At 36.6% G+C, this 22,322-nt stretch overlaps 1 protein-coding gene across 1 annotated transcript in view; it reads left to right on the top strand.

The window, feature by feature from the left end:
- The window catches only part of LOC116897106 (cadherin-12), a 123,764-nt gene that overhangs the window by 77,173 nt on the left and 24,269 nt on the right, over positions 1-22,322 (top strand). Inside the window, exon 4 of the mRNA XM_032898748.1 lies at positions 10,869-11,005. Within this exon, the coding sequence (XP_032754639.1) occupies positions 10,869-11,005 (137 nt within the window). The remainder of the gene's footprint in view (positions 1-10,868; positions 11,006-22,322) is intronic.

Below are 22,322 nucleotides of genomic sequence, written 5' to 3'. Positions count from 1 at the left end.
ACATTCATAAAAGAAACTTTACTAAGTCTAAAACCACACATTGAATCCCATACGATATTAATGGGACACTTCAACACCCCATTCTCACCAATGGACAGGTCATTCAACCAGAAAGTAAACAGAGACAAAGTGAAACTAATGGAGGTTATGAGCCAAATGGATTTAGCAGATATCTATAGAACATTTCACCCTAAAACCAAACAATAAACCTTCTTTTCAGCACCTCATGGTGCTGAATTTCTACAAATTTGACCATATATTCCATCACAAAACAACCCTCAACTGATACATGAAGATTGTAATAATCCCATGCATCTTATCAGACTACCATGGCCTAAAGCCAGTCTTCAACTAACAGCAAAAGCAACCTAAAACCCACATATATGCAGAAAATTAACAACTCTCTTCTCAGTGATAATTTGGTCAGGGGTGAAATAAAGAAAGAAATTAATGACTTTCTGGAATTTAATGAAAATGTTGAGACATCATACAAAAACTTATGGGATCCAATGAAAGCAGTGCTAAGAGGAAAATTCATAGCACTAAGATCACGGGTAAAGAAACTATAGATCTTACAGTAGCAACTTAACAGCACACCTGAGAGCTCTAGAACAAAAAGAAACAAACTCACCAAAGAGGAGAAGAGTTCAGGAAATAGTCAAACTCAGTGCTCAAATTAAACAAATAGAAACAAAGAGAACAATATAAAGAATCAGCAAATCTAAAGATGGTTCTTTATGAGAATCAACAAGATAGATAAACTCCTAAACAAATTAAGTGAAGGGCCCAAAGGCAGTATCCAAATTATCAAAAATCAGAAACAAAAAGGGACACATAACAACAGAAACAGAGGAAATTAAAAAAAATTATCAGATCATACTACAATTGTCTATACTCAACAAAACTGGAAAATATAGATGGAATGGATAGTTTTCTGACAGATACCACATATCAAAGTTAAATTAAGATCAGGTAAACTTTCTAAACAGGCCCATATCCCATAAAGAAATAGAAGTAGTCATTAAAAACCTCCCAACCAAAAAAGCCCAGAGCCAGTTGGATTTAGTTCAGAATTCTACCAGACCGTCAAAGAAGACCTGAAAACAATATTCCTCAAAATATTCCATAAAATAGAAATGGAAGGAACACTACCTAATTCATTCTATGAATCCACAATTACTCTGATACCTAAATCATACCAAGACACTACCAAAATAGAGAACTTCAGACCTCGCTTATGAATATCAGTGCAAATATACTTAATGAAATTATTGCAAACTGAATCCAAGAACACATCAAAACCATCTTTCACCATAAAAAAGTAGGCATCATCTCAAGAATGTAAGGTTGGTTCAATATGTGAAAAACCATTAACCACGATATAAACAAACTCAGAAAAAAATCATATTATCATCTCCTTAGATACAGAAAAAAACATTCAACGAAATACTCCTTCATGTTAAAGTATTGGAGAGATCAGAAATTCAAGGCCCATACCTAAATATAATAAAAGAAATTTACTGCAAACCAACAGCTAATATTACATTCCATGGAGAGATAATTGAATCCATCCCACTAAGATCAGGTATAAGACAAGAATGCCCATTCTCCCCATATCTATTCAATGTATCCCTTGAAGTGCTAGCTAGAACAATAAGAAAACAAAAAGATTTCAAGGGCATACAAATTGGCAAAGAAGAATTAAAGGTATCACTATTTGCAGATAATATGACTTTATACATAATCAACCCCAAAAATTCTACCCGAGAACTTGTCCAGCTGAAAAACAAATTTAGCAAAGTGACTGGATATAAAATTAACTCAAGTAAATTAACTTTAAAAAATATAAGTGATAAAAAGGCTACAAAAGAAATTAAGGAAACAACTCCCTTCCCAATAGCCAGAGATAATATAAAATATCTTGGGGTAAATCTAACCAAACAAATGAAAAATCTTTATGATAAGAAGTTTAAGTCTCTCAAGAAAGAAAGCAAAGATCTCATAAAATGGAGGGATTTCCCATGCTCATGGATTAGCAGAATTAACATTGTAAAAATGGCCATCTACATTCTACAGATTCAATGCAATACACATCAAAATCCCAAGACAATTCTTCAAAGACATGGAAAGAGCAATTATCAAATTTATCTGGAATGGCAAAAAACCGAGAGAAGACAAAACAATCCTTATCAATAAAAGGATGACTGGGAAAATCACCCTCTCTGATCTCAAGCTCTACCACAGAGTGTTCGTGATAAAAAATTGCATGGTATTGGTACAGAGACAGACCTCTTGATCAATGGTATAGAATTGAAGGCCAAGAAATTAAACCACACACTTATGCACACTTGATCTTTGACAGAGAAGCCAAAATATACAATGGAAGAAAGAAAGCATCTTTAATAAATAGTGCTGGTCTAACTGCCTCCTTGTATGTAGAAAAAATGAATATGGACCCATATTTGTCATCACGGACAATGATCAAGTCCAAGTGAATCAAAGACCTCAATATAAAATGAGAAAAACGGAATCTCTAGAAGAGAAAGTGGAATAGAACTTTGAACTTATTGGCACAGAGAGAAATTTCCTAAACAGTACTCCATAGCTCACACTCTAGTACCAAGAATTGATAAATGGGACTTCATGAGACTGGAAAGCTTCTGTAAAGCTAAGGACATAGTCAATAGACAAATCAGCTACATATTGGGAAAGATCTGCATTAACCCCACATCTGATAGAGATCTAGTTCAAAATATATAAAGAACTCAAGAAGATACCCCCCAAAAAGCAAACAACTAATTAAAGATAGGGTATAGTAGTAAACCAAGAATCACAACAGAGGAATATCAAATGGCTGAGAAGTAACTAAAGAAATGTTCACAGGCCTTAGTGGTCAGAGAAATGCAAATCAAAAGGATACTGAGATGCACCTTATACCAGTCAGAATAGCTAAGATCAAAACCTCAGGTGACAATATATGTTGGCAAGTAGGTAGAGAAAGAGGAACACTCCTCCATTGCTGGTGGGATTGCAAACCGGTACAACCACTCTGCAGATCTATTTGGAGGTTCCTCAGAAAATTGGAAATAGACCTACCTAAAGATCCCAAAGTACCACTCTTGGGAAAATATTCAAAAGATGTCCCACCATGCCAGAGGGACACGTATCCCACTATGTTCATAGCAGCTTTATTTGTGATAACCAGAAGCTAGAAGCATCCCAAATGTCCCATGACAGAAGAATGGATACAGAAAATGTGGTTCATTTACACAATGGAATACTACTCAGGTATTAAGAGTGAGAACATCCTGAGTTTTGTAGGCAAATGGATGGAACGATAAAATATCACTCTGAGGAAACTCAGACACCAGAGCTCATGCATGGTATGTTCTTATTAATAAGTGTATATTAGCCAAAAAATGTTTAGAATACCCAAGGTAAGTCCTCGGAACTGAAAAAGGTCAACAAGGTGTAGGGCTTAGGTGAGGATGCCTCAGTCCAACTTGAGAGGGAGAAGAAAGCAACCTCAAGGAGGGAAGGAGGGAGGCATAGGGGAGTTCAAGACTTGTTTTGACACAGACAAACACATACACTCACACACACACACACACACACACACACCTTCTCAATCTATCTATACAATGCTGCTTGTGTTGGTTTTCAGGGATAAATGTGTGGTGTTGGATAAACAATTGGTGTGCTAGTCCTTGAGGAAAACTAATTCTCCTACTCTGAGTACTCTTTAGGGCTCTATCATTCTTTGTGTAAAGGTTGAGACCTCTCAAATGTTCCCTCATCTGCTTTGGAATATGCAGTATTGTTTTTCTTGTTGTGCTCATGTTCAGGAAGCCATATTAGTAAGACTTCACTGGTGTAGCTTGTGATATAATCTTGCAGCAAACCGCATTATTGCCAGGATCTTAATACTCTTTCTGCTTCTTCTTCATACAACGTTCTCCGAGAATTAGTTGTCAAAGTTCTTTGGTTGGAATATCCTTTATGACTGGGCTTCACAACTCTTTATTTTGTTTGGTTGAAATTTTGTGTGACAGTCTCTGTCTGTGGCAAAGAGAAGTTTCAATGATGCAGTATGAGCCTATGCTTACCCATGTGTATAATGTTTAGACTGTAGTTGGGAATCATGCTGATTTAGTATCATGGTGATGGAAAGTTGTCGTACAGCAGTCATGTCTTACTGGTTATAGGTAGTTGTTTACATTTTGATGCCGGTATGATGAATTCTCTCATGTTGAAAGGGTTAAGTCTAATTAGAGAGTTGTTGGTTACTGCAAGAGTATGAGTTTCACTATGTCATCATTATTATTATTATTATTATTATTATTATTATTATTATTAAAAATTGTTGAGGTTACTATCATATTATAGACTCAACCTCAAATCTATACCTTATTCCGTTCACTGGTATCAAGTATCTACTGTGACACAAAAGTCAAACACAGGCAGGTATGACTCAGGATACCTGGATTCTCTTTATGCAGCAATAACATGGAAGGTTGTAATACTACAGTGGGTAAGTCATAACAACAGCATTTCCCTTATAGGCTTCTACTTTAAGTGTCAGCAGCTAAATCCTTGAAGTTTGGCACAAAGTGCTCTGAGCATCTTTCTTTATCCACCTACGTGTGGTATTCAGGCTGACACTTTGTGTCAACGGCAACAACTTTTACCTCCTGAGAATCACAAAGGAAAACACATGGTGTCCCTCTAGCCACTTTCTAGAATAGCAGATGAGAGGAGTTGTAATTTATAATAAGGCCCTATGAAAAGACAGCTCAGTCATTAGTCCCCAAATACTGGCCTCAGCTTTAATACAAATAAATGTTAAGACCTAATGCTTACAATAAAACTTAGCTGAACCAGTGAGTTGTATAGAATTAATAAATAAAAAGTATATGTAAACAATGTGAAATATTTAATAACATTGGCTGGGATTATAGGTGGCTTTCCCACCTATCTGCAGTCTGGCTTTACATGTATCATCACCATGTATCATCATAACCGTGAGTTCTGGGAATCCAACCTCCATCTTCACACTTATATGCAAGTACTTTATCTTCTGAGCTATCTCCCTGTCCCCATTATTATCTTATTTTTGAGCCAAGTGTTGCTGTCCTGTAGATTACTATGTAATCCAAGCTGGCCTTGTACTCATATACTCAAGTGTTTCTGCCCAGTTTGCAGCATTCCTCAGCAGATAGCCCACAGCTGTGGCATCTCATACATCTTGGGGTCTCCAAGGAAACTCTTATAATGACAACATTTAATTGAGGCAAGGTTACATGTTCAGAGGTTCAGTCCACTATCATCAAGGCAACAACATGGCAGCATCCAGGTAGGCATGGTTCAGGAGGAACTGAGAGTTCCACATCTTCATCTGAAGGCTGCTAGCAGAATACTGGCTTCCAGGTAGCTAGGATGAGGGTATTATAGCCCACATCCACAATGACATGTCTACTCCAACAAGGCTACACCTTCTAATAACGTCACTCCCTAGGCCAAGCATATACTACCCATACTAACCATCACATACACACAGGTATATAGTCATTAAATTTTGATAATTTACTAGAACAATATTAGTGTGAATTTAAAACTCAACCCCATGATAACATTTAGAGTAGCCATTAAAAGTAATTTAGGTTTAAAATGAAAATGCATAGTCAAGAAATTTATATAGTATTTAAATGTAGTAAATCCAAACAAATGCATTAGAAGAGGAAGAAAAAGAAGTAAATGAAGGCAGAACAATCAAGTTTTCTAGTAAAGTGTTTGAGCTACAAACACAAATATCTGCTATTAAGTTCAATAATCCAGGTACACAAAAATGATAAAAAGCCAAGTCTGGTGGTAACTGACTTTTAAGTCAAATGGGGAAGGGGACAAGAAACAGGCCTACCACTGGGGATCACTGGCTCGACAGCCTAGTCTATAGGGCAACTTCTAGGCCAATAAAACACACACTTTTTCAAAAAAATGTGGACAGCTCCTATGGAATAGTATCCAAGTTACAAGCACATTACATACCTACGCACGTGCTCATAAACATATCTGTAATTATAAGATTTGGCCAAAACTCATTGTCTTTTCTTGGGAGGGGAAGCAAAATATTTATTTGTTTAGGGTTTAAGTGGCATGATTTCTGTAAAATGTTCTCAGATGTGTATGACACATATTATGGTTATAGAAGAAATGTGAAAATATTGACTTATTGTAATATTTGTATCATTTTATTGTACTTAAATTATTTTTTAAAATAAAATAAGTTACCGGTACTTTTTCATAATGTTGGAGAGTGACTAATACAAATCATGCAACAAGGACTATGTAGTAACTAATAGTTTCTACATATGGAAAAAATACAATGTATTTTATACATTCCAGGTAAGCAATCATTTTATTCTTTTACACTATCAGAATTCTGTATCATATAAGTTAAATATCTGATAATAAAACTTCTCATGACAAATTTTAAAAATCTCAATATTAGTAAATAACTCCTTTAGCAATGCAGTTTGGAGCAACTTTATTTATTAATATTTGATGTATTAAAAATCACATGATCAAGGTTACATAAATGGGAGTTATATTTGAGTTTAAGATTCTTTTTTTTTTATTAACTTGAGTATTTCTTATATACATTTCAAGTGTTATTCCCTTTCCGGTTTCGGCAACATCCCCCCCCCCCCCTTCGTTATGGGTGTTCCTCCCAACCTCCCCCATTACCGCCCTCCCCAAAAGTCTAGTTCACTGGGGGTTCAGTCTTAACAGGACCCAGGGCTTCCCCTTCCACTGGTGCTCTTACTAGGATATTCATTGCTACCTATGAGGTCAGAGTCCAGGGTCAGTCCATGTATAGTCTTTAGGTAGTGGCTTAGTCCCTGGAAGCTCTGGTTGCTTGGCATTGTTGTACATATGGGGTCTCGAGCCCCTTCAAGCTCTTCCAGTTCTTTCTCTGATTCCTTCAACGGGGGTCCTATTCTCAGTTCAGTGGTTTGCTGCTGGCATTCGCCTCTATTTGCTGTATTCTGGCTGTGTCTCAGGAGCGATCTGGTGGCTCCTGTCGGTCTGCACTTCTTTGCTTCATCCATCTTATCTAATTGGGTGGCTGTATATGTATGGCCCACATGTGGGGCAGGCTCTGAATGGGTGTTCCTTCAGTCTCTGTTTTAATCTTTGCCTCTCCCTTCCCTGCCAAGGGTATTCTTGTTCCCCTTTTAAAGAAGGAGTGAAGCATTCACATTTTGATCATCCGTCTTGAGTTTCATTTGTTCTAGGGATCTAGGGTAATTCAAGCATTTGGGCTAATAGCCACTTATCAATGAGTGCATACCATGTATGTCTTTCTGTGATTGGGTTAGCTCACTCAGGATGATATTTTCCAGTTCCAACCATTTGCCTACGAATGAGTTTAAGATTCTTAATAGATAAGAGACCATCACCATCCTTACGGTGAATCTTGGCACTGAGTAGATATGGTGTCTGAGAAGTCTTTTGTATTTTTAGAACAACCATATAAAAGGGAGAGAGAGAGAGAGAGAGAGAGAGAGAGAGAGAGAGAGAGAGAGAGAGAGAGAGAGAGAGAGAGAGAGAGAGAGAGAGAGAGAGAGAGAAACAGAAAGAGACAGAGGGGGGGGAGGGGAGAGAGGGGGAGGGGTGAGAGGGGAGAGAGGGGAGAGGGAGAGGGGAGAGGGAGAGGGGGAGGGAGGCGGGAGAGGGAGGGGAGAGGGAGAGGGAGAGGGAGAGGGAGAGATGGAGAGGGAGAGAGAGAGAGAGAGAGGGGAGAGGGAGAGGGAGAGAGGGAGAGGGAGAGAGGGAGAGGGAGAAAGGTTGGTACAACATGTGGATTTTGAAAGTTTAAAGTCCACCCAGAGTGATAAACTTGCTCCAGCAAGAGCACATCTCCTAACCAAACCCAAACAGATCACCAACTTGTGACTGAATATTCAAAGGTCACTTTAGTGGAACATCTTATGATATCAAGAATTTGCATTTGCTATGAAAACTATAATAAGAAATGTGAAATAATGAAGTACATATTTGGTACAAATGTCTGCAAAGAATATATTGTAGGAGATGACAAATTATTCCTGTTAGTAGTCAGTTTCTTTTTCATTGTATGCACCTATAGAATAAAACCTTTGTTATTTTTACACTAAATATGTATGCAAACAGATTTAATTCTTCATTCCTGTCACCTATCCACTTCAATATAGTGAATCATTTGATCACTTTCTGTGTCTTCTCCAAATCCTAATCACCTAGTGATTTCTTTCGTCTCTTTCCCCACCCCCCTGGACAGCATGCTCCCTTCTTATATTGAGCACTCTTCAAAGCTCATTGAATCCAATCCAGCCTTGCTGTCCAGGCTACTCTCTCTTTTGGAAAATTCTAGAAGGCAGGAAATTCTCAGTTAGTGGTGTTGTCTGGTTTGGATGCATCTAACCCATGTCTTTAAAGTGGCCGATATTTAATCAGTACTTTAGCAATCTTTTCAATAATGGGTCTCTTACTCAACTCCTTAACCTAATATGCAAAAATATTCAAGAACTAAATCACTTATCTTCTTTCTGTGATAATAACTCAGCCTTCCTTCTGTGATAATACTAATAGCATAACTTTTCTATAGCTCTTTCCTAGGGTTTCTGCTGCTAACGCAGCTTTCTGAAATAGGTTCTATCTCTCTTGTCCATGATTGCCAGTCTTTCCTTGGATCATTTCTATACAGCTTTCTAGTGCCATCCAATCATCAGGTGCAGCGAATTTTTCTTCTTCAGCCACTAGATTTTATACAAGCTATTTTTCATCGGCACTACTGCAAGGCCTTTTCTGATCATCTATCAGATGTTGAGATCATCTAGAGATAAAAGTCTCTTCAAATCATCAGTGGTGAGCATTATATTCCATTTTATGCACTTACCTCTAGCAAGGTGTTTAGTGTGAAATAGGCTTTCCTCTCTTATGCAGTGAACATAGTCTGTAACTATAATGCCTCTTAAAAATTAGCTAATGAAACTAATAATTTGGAATGTTCCTTTTGAATTAGGTATGTTCGTTTGAATAGAGGTGTTAATAAAAGGAATATTGTGATAAAAAATAAACATTTCTCAGTTTAGAAAAGGGTTTGCCATAGGAAGAATAATGGCATTTCAATGCTCCTTAATTTTGCAATGCACCATAGCTGCAGTTGTATTTAGGGACTTTTTCCTATAGGAAAAGCTATTACATTGAAATACTGAGACTTCGGGAAAGGGGATAACATGTGAAATATAAATAGAAAAATATACAATTCAGAAATAGAAATACTGAGATTTCACTGATTTCTTACATGATGGGTCAGAAGCTAAGATATCAAAAACAGATGAACATCACAGTTCATAACTTGCTCCAATCATGACAACTTCGGGTTGGGAGATCAGTTACTAACAGATATTAGTATACTAAGTTAATAAATCTCATTTATAACACAAAACAGGATTTGACCTCTTAGTACAATGACAGTAAACACTAGTTTCTTAAAAAGTTTCTCAAAATAGAATACATGCACACACACACACACACACACACACACACACACACACACACACACACACACATGCATTCCAAGTTTTCATTATTAAAAATTACCAGTTGTGGTAAGGTAATGTCAAAGGACCAACTGTAAGCATATTGTTCACTTTGACCCCTCTTTTTTAATAACTTTTATGAGTTTCATAGGGTACAAAAGACTATTTGTAAGTGAATGGCACCTTGTGCCTTCCTAGGAGCACAGGCACTTTCCTACACAATATTCTACCTCAAGTTGTAAATATGAAATAATGATAGTTATTTGACAAATATTATTAAACTGGTTGATAAAGCCAGGCATATTTCCTATTCTGAGCTTTAATTTGTTCATAATGATTAATAATGTTCAATTTGGACAGTAATGAAGATAAATGAGTTAATGTTTAATATAATGGAAACAGTATTAGCACTTAACCTTTTCAAATTCTTGCTCTCTTCTCTCCTCACCCCTCTCTTTGTGTGTTGTGTGTTGTGTGTTGTGTGGTGTGTGTGTGTGTGTGTGTGTTTGTGTGTGTGTGCGTGTAAGTAGCTCATTATAAGATGATTTTATTGCATATTCAGGACTCTATATTATGAATGCAACACTGAAAAAAGTTATCAATTTGACAATGTGACCAAAAATATCTCTATTATCCCACATATATATCATTACCTGAATATTTAAAGAAATTTAATTTCTGTTATATCATTCATATTCTGTGATATTTCTTCTAAGTAATGCAAAGAAGATGATATTATCTGGCCAAAAGTGTCAAATAACTTAAAAAATGCAAAGGCATGCTAAGACAAGGGGAACTAATTTTGTAGAATCCCCAAATTTGTGTTCATTTTTATTTCCTTCTCACACTGTTATCTTTTCCCCCTTCAAGGAAATGCAAAGACTGCATGTTTGTTCTCCCTTAGTCATTTGCAGACATCTCCCCTATACCTCATCTTTCCCAATGCTATCATTGAGGAACTCTTTTACTACTTGAGAAAGTTTTAATATTCATCAGGTTAAGGAACCCATGGTCAGCTTTAGAATTGTAGTCTCTGCTGAGCTTTCAAGGTGTCAAGACCCTAAAATAATATGAACAGCCAGAGTACTAAATCTTTCATTATTTCCAGTTTCCCCTTGAGCATACTGACTTTGCAATAAAGAAACTGTCATTTACACTGTTCTTTATTGCAAGGTGGGTAATAGCTACTGGGTGAAAAATAAGGAACAGTGTCAAGTTACTCTAACTGCCATTGTGATTCATGTGTAATCATTGCACATTTGCATCTCCTCTTTCCACATACAGGTACTTCATAGATTGGAAGAGTGATGGGGACAGCTACTTTACAATAGATGGAACGGAAGGAACCATCGCCACTAATGAATTACTAGACAGAGAGAACACAGCACAGTATAATTTCTCAATAATTGCAAGTAAAGTTAGTAAGTATGACATGGGCAAAATCAATGTTATACTGAAATTCTGTGGATTTAACACTCTTAAATGAGTCCCCTACTGGGGTGTTTTTTTTTTGGAATGACAGCTGAGTAGTCTCCTGGGGAAACGCAGAAACCTGTTCCTTTTTCTAATAGCATAAGTCCAGAGAGATTATGACAGCTGCCAGAGAGCCGTGTTTGCAAGACTGCACGAAAACCTGGAAGCGATTTTCAGTGTGTGACCTCACACTACTCTACTCAATACTCAAATTTACAGAAGTGTCAATTTCTCTTTCACAAATATTCTTGTATCTATATCATTGAGAATAATGTGAGTTAGGAGAGAAGAGAAATAAGTAGATGAAATCATTTATTATAAAGTATTTTCTGAATTTTGTGGAAGCATTTTAAAAACTGTCATTTTCTTCCCCCCCCCCCACTATTTCATGTGAACATGTGTAATTGAAGAAGAAAAATTTAATAGGAAAATTTTAAGCGTTCTTTTTGGGTGCATTGCTTAAAATATATATTGTTTGAAATTCCTTGTGCTTGTGGTGTAGAAGATAATTGTCTAGTCTTGTAGTGAAAGCAGAACTTATATGTTTGATAAGACACTAAGATGTTGCACATATATTGCAATTTCAATGCAAAATAGCTATTGGCATGAGTGTATTCATGAGAGGCACTTGGTAGCTATCCTTCTGCTATGGTCCTTTCAGAATTTAAAGAAGTCCGTTTCAAATATTTTTTTTCTTCCTTTATTACTTCAAATACCTGACACAGATTTATAACACTTTACATAATGTTAAAGAAAGAAAGAACTACAACTACAAACATTTATTCTATTCAGGAATTTTACTCAATGTCAACTCAGAGTAGACGTAACTGTGGAAGACTTGTGCTGAGTATTTTAAATGTGTGAGCCTATGTGCATAGTTGTGTTCATGTTTATGTGTGCAAATGTGCTACAGAATATATGGACATCTGTTCCAATCCCTCAGGAAACCAGAGGTTGGTCTTAGATGTCACAACTTGGGGGACGTCCACTGGGCTGTTTAACTGAACATAGAGCATAAAAAGCTGAGTCATACTAATTAGACTTTGTTAACTTGAGATCAATCCCCAGAAACAACTGATTCCATATCCTCCTTAGTACATGGGTGCCTAAGATCAAATGCAAGTCACAGTTTATCCAAAAAGTTCAATTAACTTAAATTCTTCTATAACTCTCAGTTTTGTTCCCCTTTAATAATTTCTTGGAAAATATATCAAAAATAATTCTTCATATTGCAAATACTACCACCTACTAATTTTATTATTATGAGTCTCCTTTAATTATTGAATGTAAATTGTGATATTTAATATTGATTGACAGAAAGCATTCATTATCTAACAGGTAAATCTTAATTGATGTCTTTAAAGGATTATGTGAAGTATGTTAGATTCTTGAAATATTTTTGTATGTGATGGATTATCTAAATTATCTAATCTGATGATTCTGGAAGAAACACTTTGAAAGAACAGCAGCATGCCATGGAGTTGAATGTTATATCAAAGGGAGAATTCCAGCTGAGCTTGAACACGCTTTGATCTCAGCTCCCTGACTGTTAATACAATATGACCCACTGCCTTAATCCTCTGCCATCATGACTCTATGCTAAGATTGTATTCTAGAATTGTGAGCCAGAACAGCCTTCTTTCTTCGCATTGCTTTGTTAGGATATTTTATTAAGGCTAGAAAAATTTTTTTTAAAAAATGGGAAATTGATATCTAGATGTGGAACTGTTGCTGAATACACCTGAACATATGATTGTTAAGTCTTTGGACCACATTTTCAGGGAGACTGATGAAGGGTTTGGACTAAGGACAAAAGGGCTTTAATGCTATAAGTTGAGTTTAATGGGCAAATATGATGGAATCTGAAGACAAATGCATAAGAAACACAAACGGTGATTCAGAGGTTTCACAGTAGAACAAGGGATAAATCAGGAAGTAGGCTAGTATATATTTATGTGATATTATGGCACAGAATCTGGTTGTATTCTGCCTGGTCCTCAGAACTTGTGAAGTAAAGACTGACTATTGAAGGCCTTATGTAGTGAATGTGCAAATTTATGTGAAAGGAGAAAGCACGTGCCTCAGACCACATTCTGTGCTCAAACAACAACTGCTTGGGTAATTTTTCTGATCAACCCATTAGGTCATAGAGAAGCCATTCTAGCTTTGGTCAATTAGGCCACTTATCAACTTGTATGAGAGTTATAGGTTTTGTCTATGAATTATCCAATGGATGGAGTCCATTCATTCTCAAACAAGTAAAATATTACTGAAATACCTCAACAAATGCTCTATGTGGGACATTCTTACATGTAAGCATAAAGTTATGCTTTAATATTTGATACACAATACATCTTAATATTTCTAGAGATATTTTATGGTGTGTTAATGACTGTTTTTACTTTTCATACGATAAGCTCATCTAGTCTCCAAAAACAAATTTCAAGTTTTAAATCTGTGATTCAGATTCAATGTGAAATAAATTTATAGTTTATAAGTTGTGGAGAGGACCATGTTTCTAAAACGTATTTTTTTGTTGTTATAGAATATGAGAAAAGTAAGAATAATATCTAGTCGAGGACATTTCATATTAGGGGTAGATATAAATTATTTGAAGTAAAGAATTAGTGTACTAAACCATGAATATTTGCTAAACTTTAGGTAGTTTAGATTTAGTTGTACAATGGAGAAGTGTGAAAAGTTTATCACTGATGACAGATGCTGAATTAATTATAAAGTATTAAATGATACATTTTCTGACATAATTTTCTTAAACTTATATTTCTGAGTGTATAAATTGAATTTATAATATTTTCATACAATATAAGAAAATTATACTATATTAGAATAATAAGCAACAGAAGAATGAACTGCTTACTGAAAATATTCTAATAACCATAAAAATCATGATTCTCTTTAATCCTTGTATGGTTTTGTCCATGATGTTGAAGTCAGGAAATAGATATTCTGAAATAGTGTGTTAGGAGCCTAGTATCACACAGATAGTGACAATTAAGCTAGACTAGGACTTCAGAATTTTCAAGGAAAAGAATTTCCAGTGAACTAGAAATTAACATTTTAAAGATGTTTTATAGAAAAGGTGTGATATTTTTCTGTATATGGAGTAACATTTTTATTATGTTTTTTCATACTAGCACTAGTAATTCTTAATATTATAACCATGGTTGTGTCATACTCAGAAAGTTTTTCTATGTATTTACTTGAGAGAATTGTGTGCCCCACCTCTCTGTGGAGGTCAGAAGACAGCTTTGGGGGGTTAATTCATCCATTCTACCATATCAGTGTCATTGGGAATAAATGGGGGCATTAGCCTTGGAAGCAAGAAACTTTAAACACTAAGTCACCTTACAGGAAAGTTTTAGGAATATCAATATAAAATATAAAAAATGTAGTGAAGTCAATACAAATCAGTATGACTGATACAAATACAAAACATTTCAGACATATACATGTTAAGTAAGTGCCCTGAACTATAATAAAGGACAATTAAATTTCAACACAATGCCAGCTTCTCCCTTGCGCTTATGATGAATACAAATTTGTAAAAACAAAAACAAGTAGAATAAGTCATCACAATGATCCATATTGATTCAAATTTTAGGGGGGAATGAATTTTGAATGATATTATTAATTCAAATGATAAATTACTATGGTTTTTGTTTTATATTTTTGCATTTATATATCCATACAACTCTTTTTCCTTTATAGTCCATGGTCATTTGACTTTGACTGTAGACCTAGGTAGCTTATCTATCATTTTCTATTTTTTTATCAAGTAGTATATAGAAACACTTTTGTATTCTCAAAGAAAGACATGTTTAATTTATAATAGAAATATCAACTTTTAAGTAGTTGTTGAAAGAATAATACTTTGAGGGAAGAATAATTTATGAAGTTTTTACACTATTTCACCAAGAACTGGTGTGAACTAAGTCTATGGAAATAATAAATTTTTAGTGCCAAAATAAACTCCACATTATTTTGGAAACTGTATCTTCTTAAGAATATTATATGCTACAAACCTATGATTGATTGTAAATTTATGTTTAAATACTTCATATTTTATTTTAACATTTAGGTACTTATGAGAAGAATACAGTAATGACATAGTATAAAAATGTGGTAGATCAATTTATTTACTCCATCAATTTTCACAGAAAACATCAATTCCAGGCTTTTCTTAATCACTATCTTGACTTATTTTGCAGTTAAAAGTGCACATAAAAATTTTCATCTAAAAACTGTTTTGGAGTAATTTTGGTGCTACACAATTTTTCTAAGGGTTTAAAGCAGGAAATTTTTTTACATGAGGATAGTATTCTATTGACATCATCTATCATTCTTAATATGTTTGTACATTGAAATTCTGAGTTAAGTATGAAATTCTGGACACTAAACACTAGCTTTACAGAGTATAAGTATTTTGAAAGACAGCTATATCAGGCTCCTGTCAGCATGTACTTGGCATCCACAATATTGTCTGGGTTTGGTGACAGTATATGGGATGGATCTTGATAATAATAGACTGAATCTCTGAAAACGAAAGACTTCCCCAATCGCCTGTTTGTCTTTATAAGAGTTTTTTCTTGGTCATGGTGTTTCTTCAGAGGAATGGAAACCCAAACTAAGGTTGAAGTTGGTTCCAGTGACTGGGGTATTGATGTGGTAGTGCTGACCATGTTTTCATTTGGTAGAGTGTGGATCAGGGACATTGAATTTGGGAAGCAGAGGAATGCTTTATATGGGCCTTAATTGACCATCCTAGTAGGTATATGGAGGACAGTCATGCTGATGGTAGTTTAAATTGTGGAGGATGCTGGTTAAAGAGGCTTCAGATGAGAATTTTAGTACATGTCCTAGAGACAGTTCTTGCGATGCTTTGGTGAAGAATGTGGTTGCTTTTTGCCTTTGTCTGAAAAGTCTGCATGAAGATAAGCTGCAGATAGTTCAGATGAATTGCATTGACAAAGGAAGTCTCCAAAATAGTTCAGCAGGTCTTTGTCCTCTGATTTACTTTCATTATATGCATTTTTGACCAAGAATAGGCAAGCTTAGAAAGAAATCACACAAAATATAAGGTTCAAGTGTTAAAAGGACACCACAAGTGGAATGGAGATAAATCCTCTGTTAAAGAAGATAGTCAGATTAAGGTCGTGGTGACCTTGGGGCTAATTTCCACTCAACTAAGTTTATTGCTTATGGGTTTACAATTGAACAAGGAATAGCTATGTCTAAGTATTATTATGACCTGGTTATTATTTTCATTTGGATATAAGGAGATATAACTATATATCAGACTGAAAATGGAATGGATTGTGATGGCTATTCTCAGTTGTCAACTTGACTCTATTTGGAATGAACTGCAATACATAACTTAAAAGATCTTGGGAAATGTAACCAAATGTCCAGACTTGGAGGTAAACACCATTAATCCCAGAAGATAGAGCCATGTAGATCTTGAAGTTCAAGGTCTGTAAGAGAGCAACTTTTAGGACAGCCAAGCCTAGGCAATAAAGGATGTAATAAAAAGGGGGGGCATATTTCTACCATAGTAATCAGCAGAACGTGGCAGCCTTGGCCATGTGGCTCTGACTTTAGAGAAGGATAGAAGAGACTATGGGGATAATTGATGCTGGTTAGCTGGAACTAAGAAATTTGTGGTGATTAAGATGAGACCAGCTTCACTGAAAAGTCTTCTGGAAATTATTTTCTGAGAGCACAAAGAAACTGTGTTCCAAAGAGAGTGAGGGTTGTACCTGTGCTGCAGCTGGACTTCATAAAGTTTAAGAATCACCCAGGTGGTACTGGCTTTGAAGGCATAAAGGCATTCTCAAGAGCAGGTTAGACCTGGCACTGGGAGAGTTCAGGGAAGGCCATTGGTGAAGGTGAGGCCTCAGTTTTATTTGATGAGCCTGTTGTCATGCAAAGGAGATGAGGCTTAACATCATGAAGAGAGCCTATGAAAGGCTATTGGTGAAGGCTATTTGCAGCAGAAGACTCCCGTGAATTAGAGATGCCAGTACAATGGGATGATCACCATGAACAGAAGCAGCAGTGGAGTGAAGTCTGTTTGAGCTTAGATTGCTACAGAGGGCAGAGCTAGAAAAGCAATTCAAGCCCTTCAGAGAAGGTCAGAAGATCATATGTGAATCTCAGAGAAGAAGCTGTAAGGTTGACATTGCCTTGGGTACATCAAGATGCTAGAGATACCAGAGTTGTGAAATGCACACTGAAGAAAGCTGCTAACAGGGTGTGTAATCACCTCCCCCCCCAAAAAAAATGTGTGTTGTAGTCATCAAATCTAAAAGGATTTGGACATTAGGCATGGAGATGCAGAGTTGAAGATTGACCAGTGGATTTTAGTCTTGCTTTCTTCCAGTATTTCCTTACATTGTGATAATGATAATTTATTTCCAGTAATGGTGGATGTATTTTATCAGCTTTTAAAATTTTGATTTGTAGGGGAATATGATTGAATAAACCTCAGAAGACAGTTTGCACACTGGACTTTTAATGTTAAGGATACTATTATACTATGGGGACATTTGAAAATGGACTCAATGTATTTTGTATTATGCTATGGCTAGGTATGGCTCCCATAGACTCATGTGCTTGAATAAGACAATGGGTGCTAGGAGTGTATTGTAGTGGTTTGAATATGCTTGGCCCAGGCTCTGATTGGCAGTATAAGGAGTTTTAGCTTTGTTGGAGTGTGTGGCCTTGTTGGAGGAAGTGGACCATTGTGAGTATGGGCTTTGAGACCCTTCTCTAAGCTTCCTGTAAGACAGTCTCCTTCTGCTTCCTTTGGAAGAAGGTGTAGAGCTTACAACTCCTTCTCCATTACCGTGCCTGTCTGCACACTGCCAAATTTCCTACTATGACTGTAATGGATTGAACCTCTGAAACTGTAAACCTGCCCCAATTAAATGTTTGCTTTTTTAAGAGTTGTATTGATCATGCTGTCACCTCAGAGCAATAGAAACCATAAATAAGACATCGTAAAAACTGAAAATTAAAGATAATGTCTTATTCACACATTTTCACTTTTAGTCAATTTAAATTTTCACTTAATTTCTAATCTTTTCTCTAATGTTTAATATTTCTGTTTTCTTTATTTTTTCTTTTTTTTCAGAGCTGGGGACCGAACCCAGGGCCTTGCGCTTGCTAGGCAAGCGCTCTACCACTGAGCTAAATCCCCAACCCCTTCTGTTTTCATCCTAATTGGATGAAAATAATAGAGACACCACACAAAATAAGAAAGAGAAATCAGTAGGAAGTACTTATGTTTGAGGAGAAATCTTGATGTACTATTATACACTAAGTAAACAGAGATAATGAAAGTAGTCTGAATATTTTTAAAAGGAAAACTTTAAATATTTTAATTATCTTTGAGGAATTATAGAGAGGATCAATATGAACCAAACATATTGTACAAATACTTAAGAACTAATTTAAAAAGTTGAAGAATATTGGTGTGTTTGACATATGTAATATTGAAATTATTCACAAATATGTAAATATTATCTAGAATTCTAATAATATATAATTTTTCATAGATTATAGATATAAATAAAAATAATTAAAATAATATAAATAATTGGATAGGATAATTGTACGTATCCAATATTTAAAAGTTGAATGCAAATAATTAAAAAGTAACTTTGAAATGTTTGAAACCAATTTACATGAATTTGAATAAAGATATTTTCCCAATTAGTTTTTACTGTCAACATCGCGAAATCCTTAATCATTTGGAAAGAGAAAACCTTAGCTGAGTAATTACTGAGACCACATTGTCATGTGTATGGAAATGTTGTATGTCAGTTTATGTAGGAGATCCTAGACAATTAAGGTCAGTATCATCATCCCTTGGCAATTGGGCCTGGACTATGTAAGAAAGAGAATTCAGCAAAACAGGCAAGCAAGCCAGTAAGTAGCATTCTTCCATGGTCTCTTCTACTGTTTCTCCTTCAGATTCCTGCCTTGACTTTGCTCAATGACTGACTGCTGCCAGGACAGCTGACAAAACCTTCTCTCCCTTCAAGTTGCTAGGGACCGGCATGTTTATCACAGCAACTAAAGCAAAGTAGACCACCTAAAATAATTTTTTGGTTAACATGTCTTATCACAGCAATACAAATGAAACTAGAATGTGAATAATTGAGTATAATAATAAAATAACCAAACTCTCAAAATTCTATTGGTAAAATGTCATAAATCATTATTAAGAGCTTCCAGTTCTACATTATGTTCCCTTTGTTATAATTAAGAATACTTAGAAGCAAGACTCCACATTCGTAAATGAAATTAATCATTCTCTCTAGCCCATAGAAAAGACACACAATCCAGATATTTTGATTACAAGCCATAAGCCTAGATTGGGCAGGTTTGGATCTGCTATAACTTATTTCCCAATCATAAACCACCCTGTTATTTGTTGTTTTTCCTGGCCATGCGCTCTTGGCTCTTGGTCCTTCTCTTCCCATCATGTCTCCCTCTGACTCTTTGCCCTTGTTTCTCCCCCTCAACCTTCTCTCCCTGCAACTTCCTTACTCTTTCCTTAAGGTTCACCTTTCTTCCTCTATTGCCCAATCACTGAACCTAGTGTTTTATTAACTATAATATCACTTGGTGTCCAAGAGGATCTACTCCTCCCTGGGAAAGCAGATTTGAGAATTAGTAATTTTAATTAGCATACAAACAGCATGAGACCAACCCACTGTAAAAAATAACAAAACTATTGCTAAAATGCAGTAAATCATTATTAGTTCCTTATGATTCTATACTACTTTCTCCTTATTATCATCACAAAAATAGAACCAAAAATCTTCATTACATACATTTATTCAAATGAGGAATCCAAGAAAATAATCTCAGAAACCTGGAAAATAATGGTGAATTCCAGAATCTGGTGGTAGAATTGGCAACAAGAGATAGAGATAGAGATAGAGATAGAGATAGAGATGGAGATGGAGATGGAGATGGAGATGGAGATGGAGATGGAGATGGAGATGGAGAGGGAGAGGGAGAGGGAGAGGGGAGGGGGGGGGGGAGGGGAGGGGGAGGGAGAGGAGAGGAAGGTGGAGGTGTGTGTGTGTGTGTGTGTGAGAGAGAGAGAGAGAGAAAAGAGAGAGAGAGAAAGAGAGAGAGAGAGAGAGAGAGCATCAGAGGTAACAGTATTACAGATAAATGGCAAGAAGTGAATGCTGACAGGAACCTGATATAGCTGTCTCCTGAGAGATTCTGTCAGAGCCTGACAAATATAGAGGTATGTGCTCACAAGCCAACCATTGGATTGAGTATGGGCACCTGAATCGAGGAGTTAGAGAAAGGACTCACATAGCTGAAGAGGTCTGCAAACCCATAAGAAGAACAACATATCAAACAATTAGACCCCCCAGATCTCCCAGGGACTAAACACCATCCAAAGAGTACACATGGTGTGACCCATGACTCAGCCCCGTATGTAGCAGAGGATGGTATTGATGGAAGGAGTGGCCCTTGGCCCTGTGAAGGCTCCATGCGCCAGTGAAGGGGAAGGCCAGGGTAGAAAGGTGGGAGGCAGTGGGAGGGGGAACACCCTCATAGAAGCAGGGAGTGGGGGATGGATAGGGGATTTATGGACGGGGAAACTGGGAAAGGGGATAACATTTGAAATGTAAATAATGAAAATATCCAATAAGAAGAAAAAAGAAAAAAATAGTTATTAATGTAGAAGTTGAGCTTCATAACAAGGTTTCTAACTAAGCTGTATTTTCATCTATGAATTTCTTCCACAAACTTCCATCTATATTATTAGCTGTTTTAAATAGATAGCAATGGATTCTTTATATATTCTTTTGTTGTTGTTGTTGTTTTGTTTTTTGTTTTTTTTTCCACCATCTTTATTAACTTGGGTATTTCTTATTTACATTTCAATTGTTATTCCCTTTCCCAGTTTCCAGGAAAACATCCCCCTAAACCCTCCCTCTCCACTTCTATGTGGATGTTCCCCTCCCCATCCTCCCCCCATTACCGCCCTTCCCCCAACAATCACATTCACTGGGGATTCAGTCTTGGCAGGACCAAGGGCTTCCCCTTCCACTGCTGCTCTTACTAGGATATTCATTGCTACCTATGAGGATGGAGCCCAGGGTCAGTCCATGTATAGTCTTTGGGTAGTGGCTTAGTCCCTGGAAGCTCTGGTTGCTTGGCATTGTTGTACATATGGGGTCTCGAGCCCCTTCAAGCTTTCCAGTTCTTTCTCTGATTCCTTCAACGGGGGTCCCGTTCTCAGTTCAGTGGTTTGCTGCTGGCATTCGCTCATGTATTTGCTGTATTCTGTCTGTGTCTCTCAGGAGAGATCTACATCCGGTTCCTGCCAGCCTGTACTTGTTTGCTTCATACATCTTATCTAATTTGGTGGCTGTATATGTAAGGGCCACATGTGGGGCAGGCTCTTTTTTTTTTTTTTTTATTAACTTGAGTATTTCTTATGTACATTTCAAGTGTTATTCCTTTCCGGTTTCCGGGGCAAACATCCCTCCCCTCCCTTCCTTATGGGTGTTCCCTCCCACCCTCCCCATTGCCGCCCTCCCCCCCGACAGTCTAGTTCACTGGGGGTTCAGTCTTGTGGGGCAGGCTCTTAATGGGTGTTCCTTGAGCCTCTATACAAAACTTTGCTCCCTATTCCCTCCCAAAGGTATTCTTATTCCACTTTTAGAGAAGGATTGAAGCATTTGCATTTTGGTCATCCTTCTTGAGTTTCATGCGTTCTGTGCATGTAGGGTAATTCGAGCATCTGGGCTAATATCCACTTATCAATGAGTGCATACCATGTGTGTTTTTCTGTGATTTGGGTTACCCCACTCAGGATGAAATTTTCCAGTACCTTACCAAATTGCCCATGAATTTCATAAAGCCATTGTTTTTGATAGCTGAGTAATATTCCATTGTGTAGATGTACCACATTTTCTGTATCCATTCCTCTGTTGAATGGCATCTGGCTTCTTTCCAGCTTCTGGCTATTATAAATAAAGCTGCCCTAAACAGAGTAAAACATGTGTCTTTGTTATATGTTGGGGCATCTTTTGGGTATATGCCCAAGAGAGGTATAGCTGGGTCCTCAGGTAGTTCAATATCCAGACTGATTTCCAGAATAGTTATACTAGTCTGAAATCCCACCAACAATGGAGGAGTGTTCCTCTTTTTCCACATCCTAGCCAGCATCTGCTGTCACCTGAGTTTTTGATCTTAGCCATTCTG

The sequence above is a fragment of the Rattus rattus genome, chromosome 3 (genome assembly GCF_011064425.1).
Source record: "Rattus rattus isolate New Zealand chromosome 3, Rrattus_CSIRO_v1, whole genome shotgun sequence".
NCBI lineage: Eukaryota > Metazoa > Chordata > Mammalia > Rodentia > Muridae > Rattus > Rattus rattus.
This window is presented reverse-complemented; position numbering and strand designations above follow the sequence as displayed.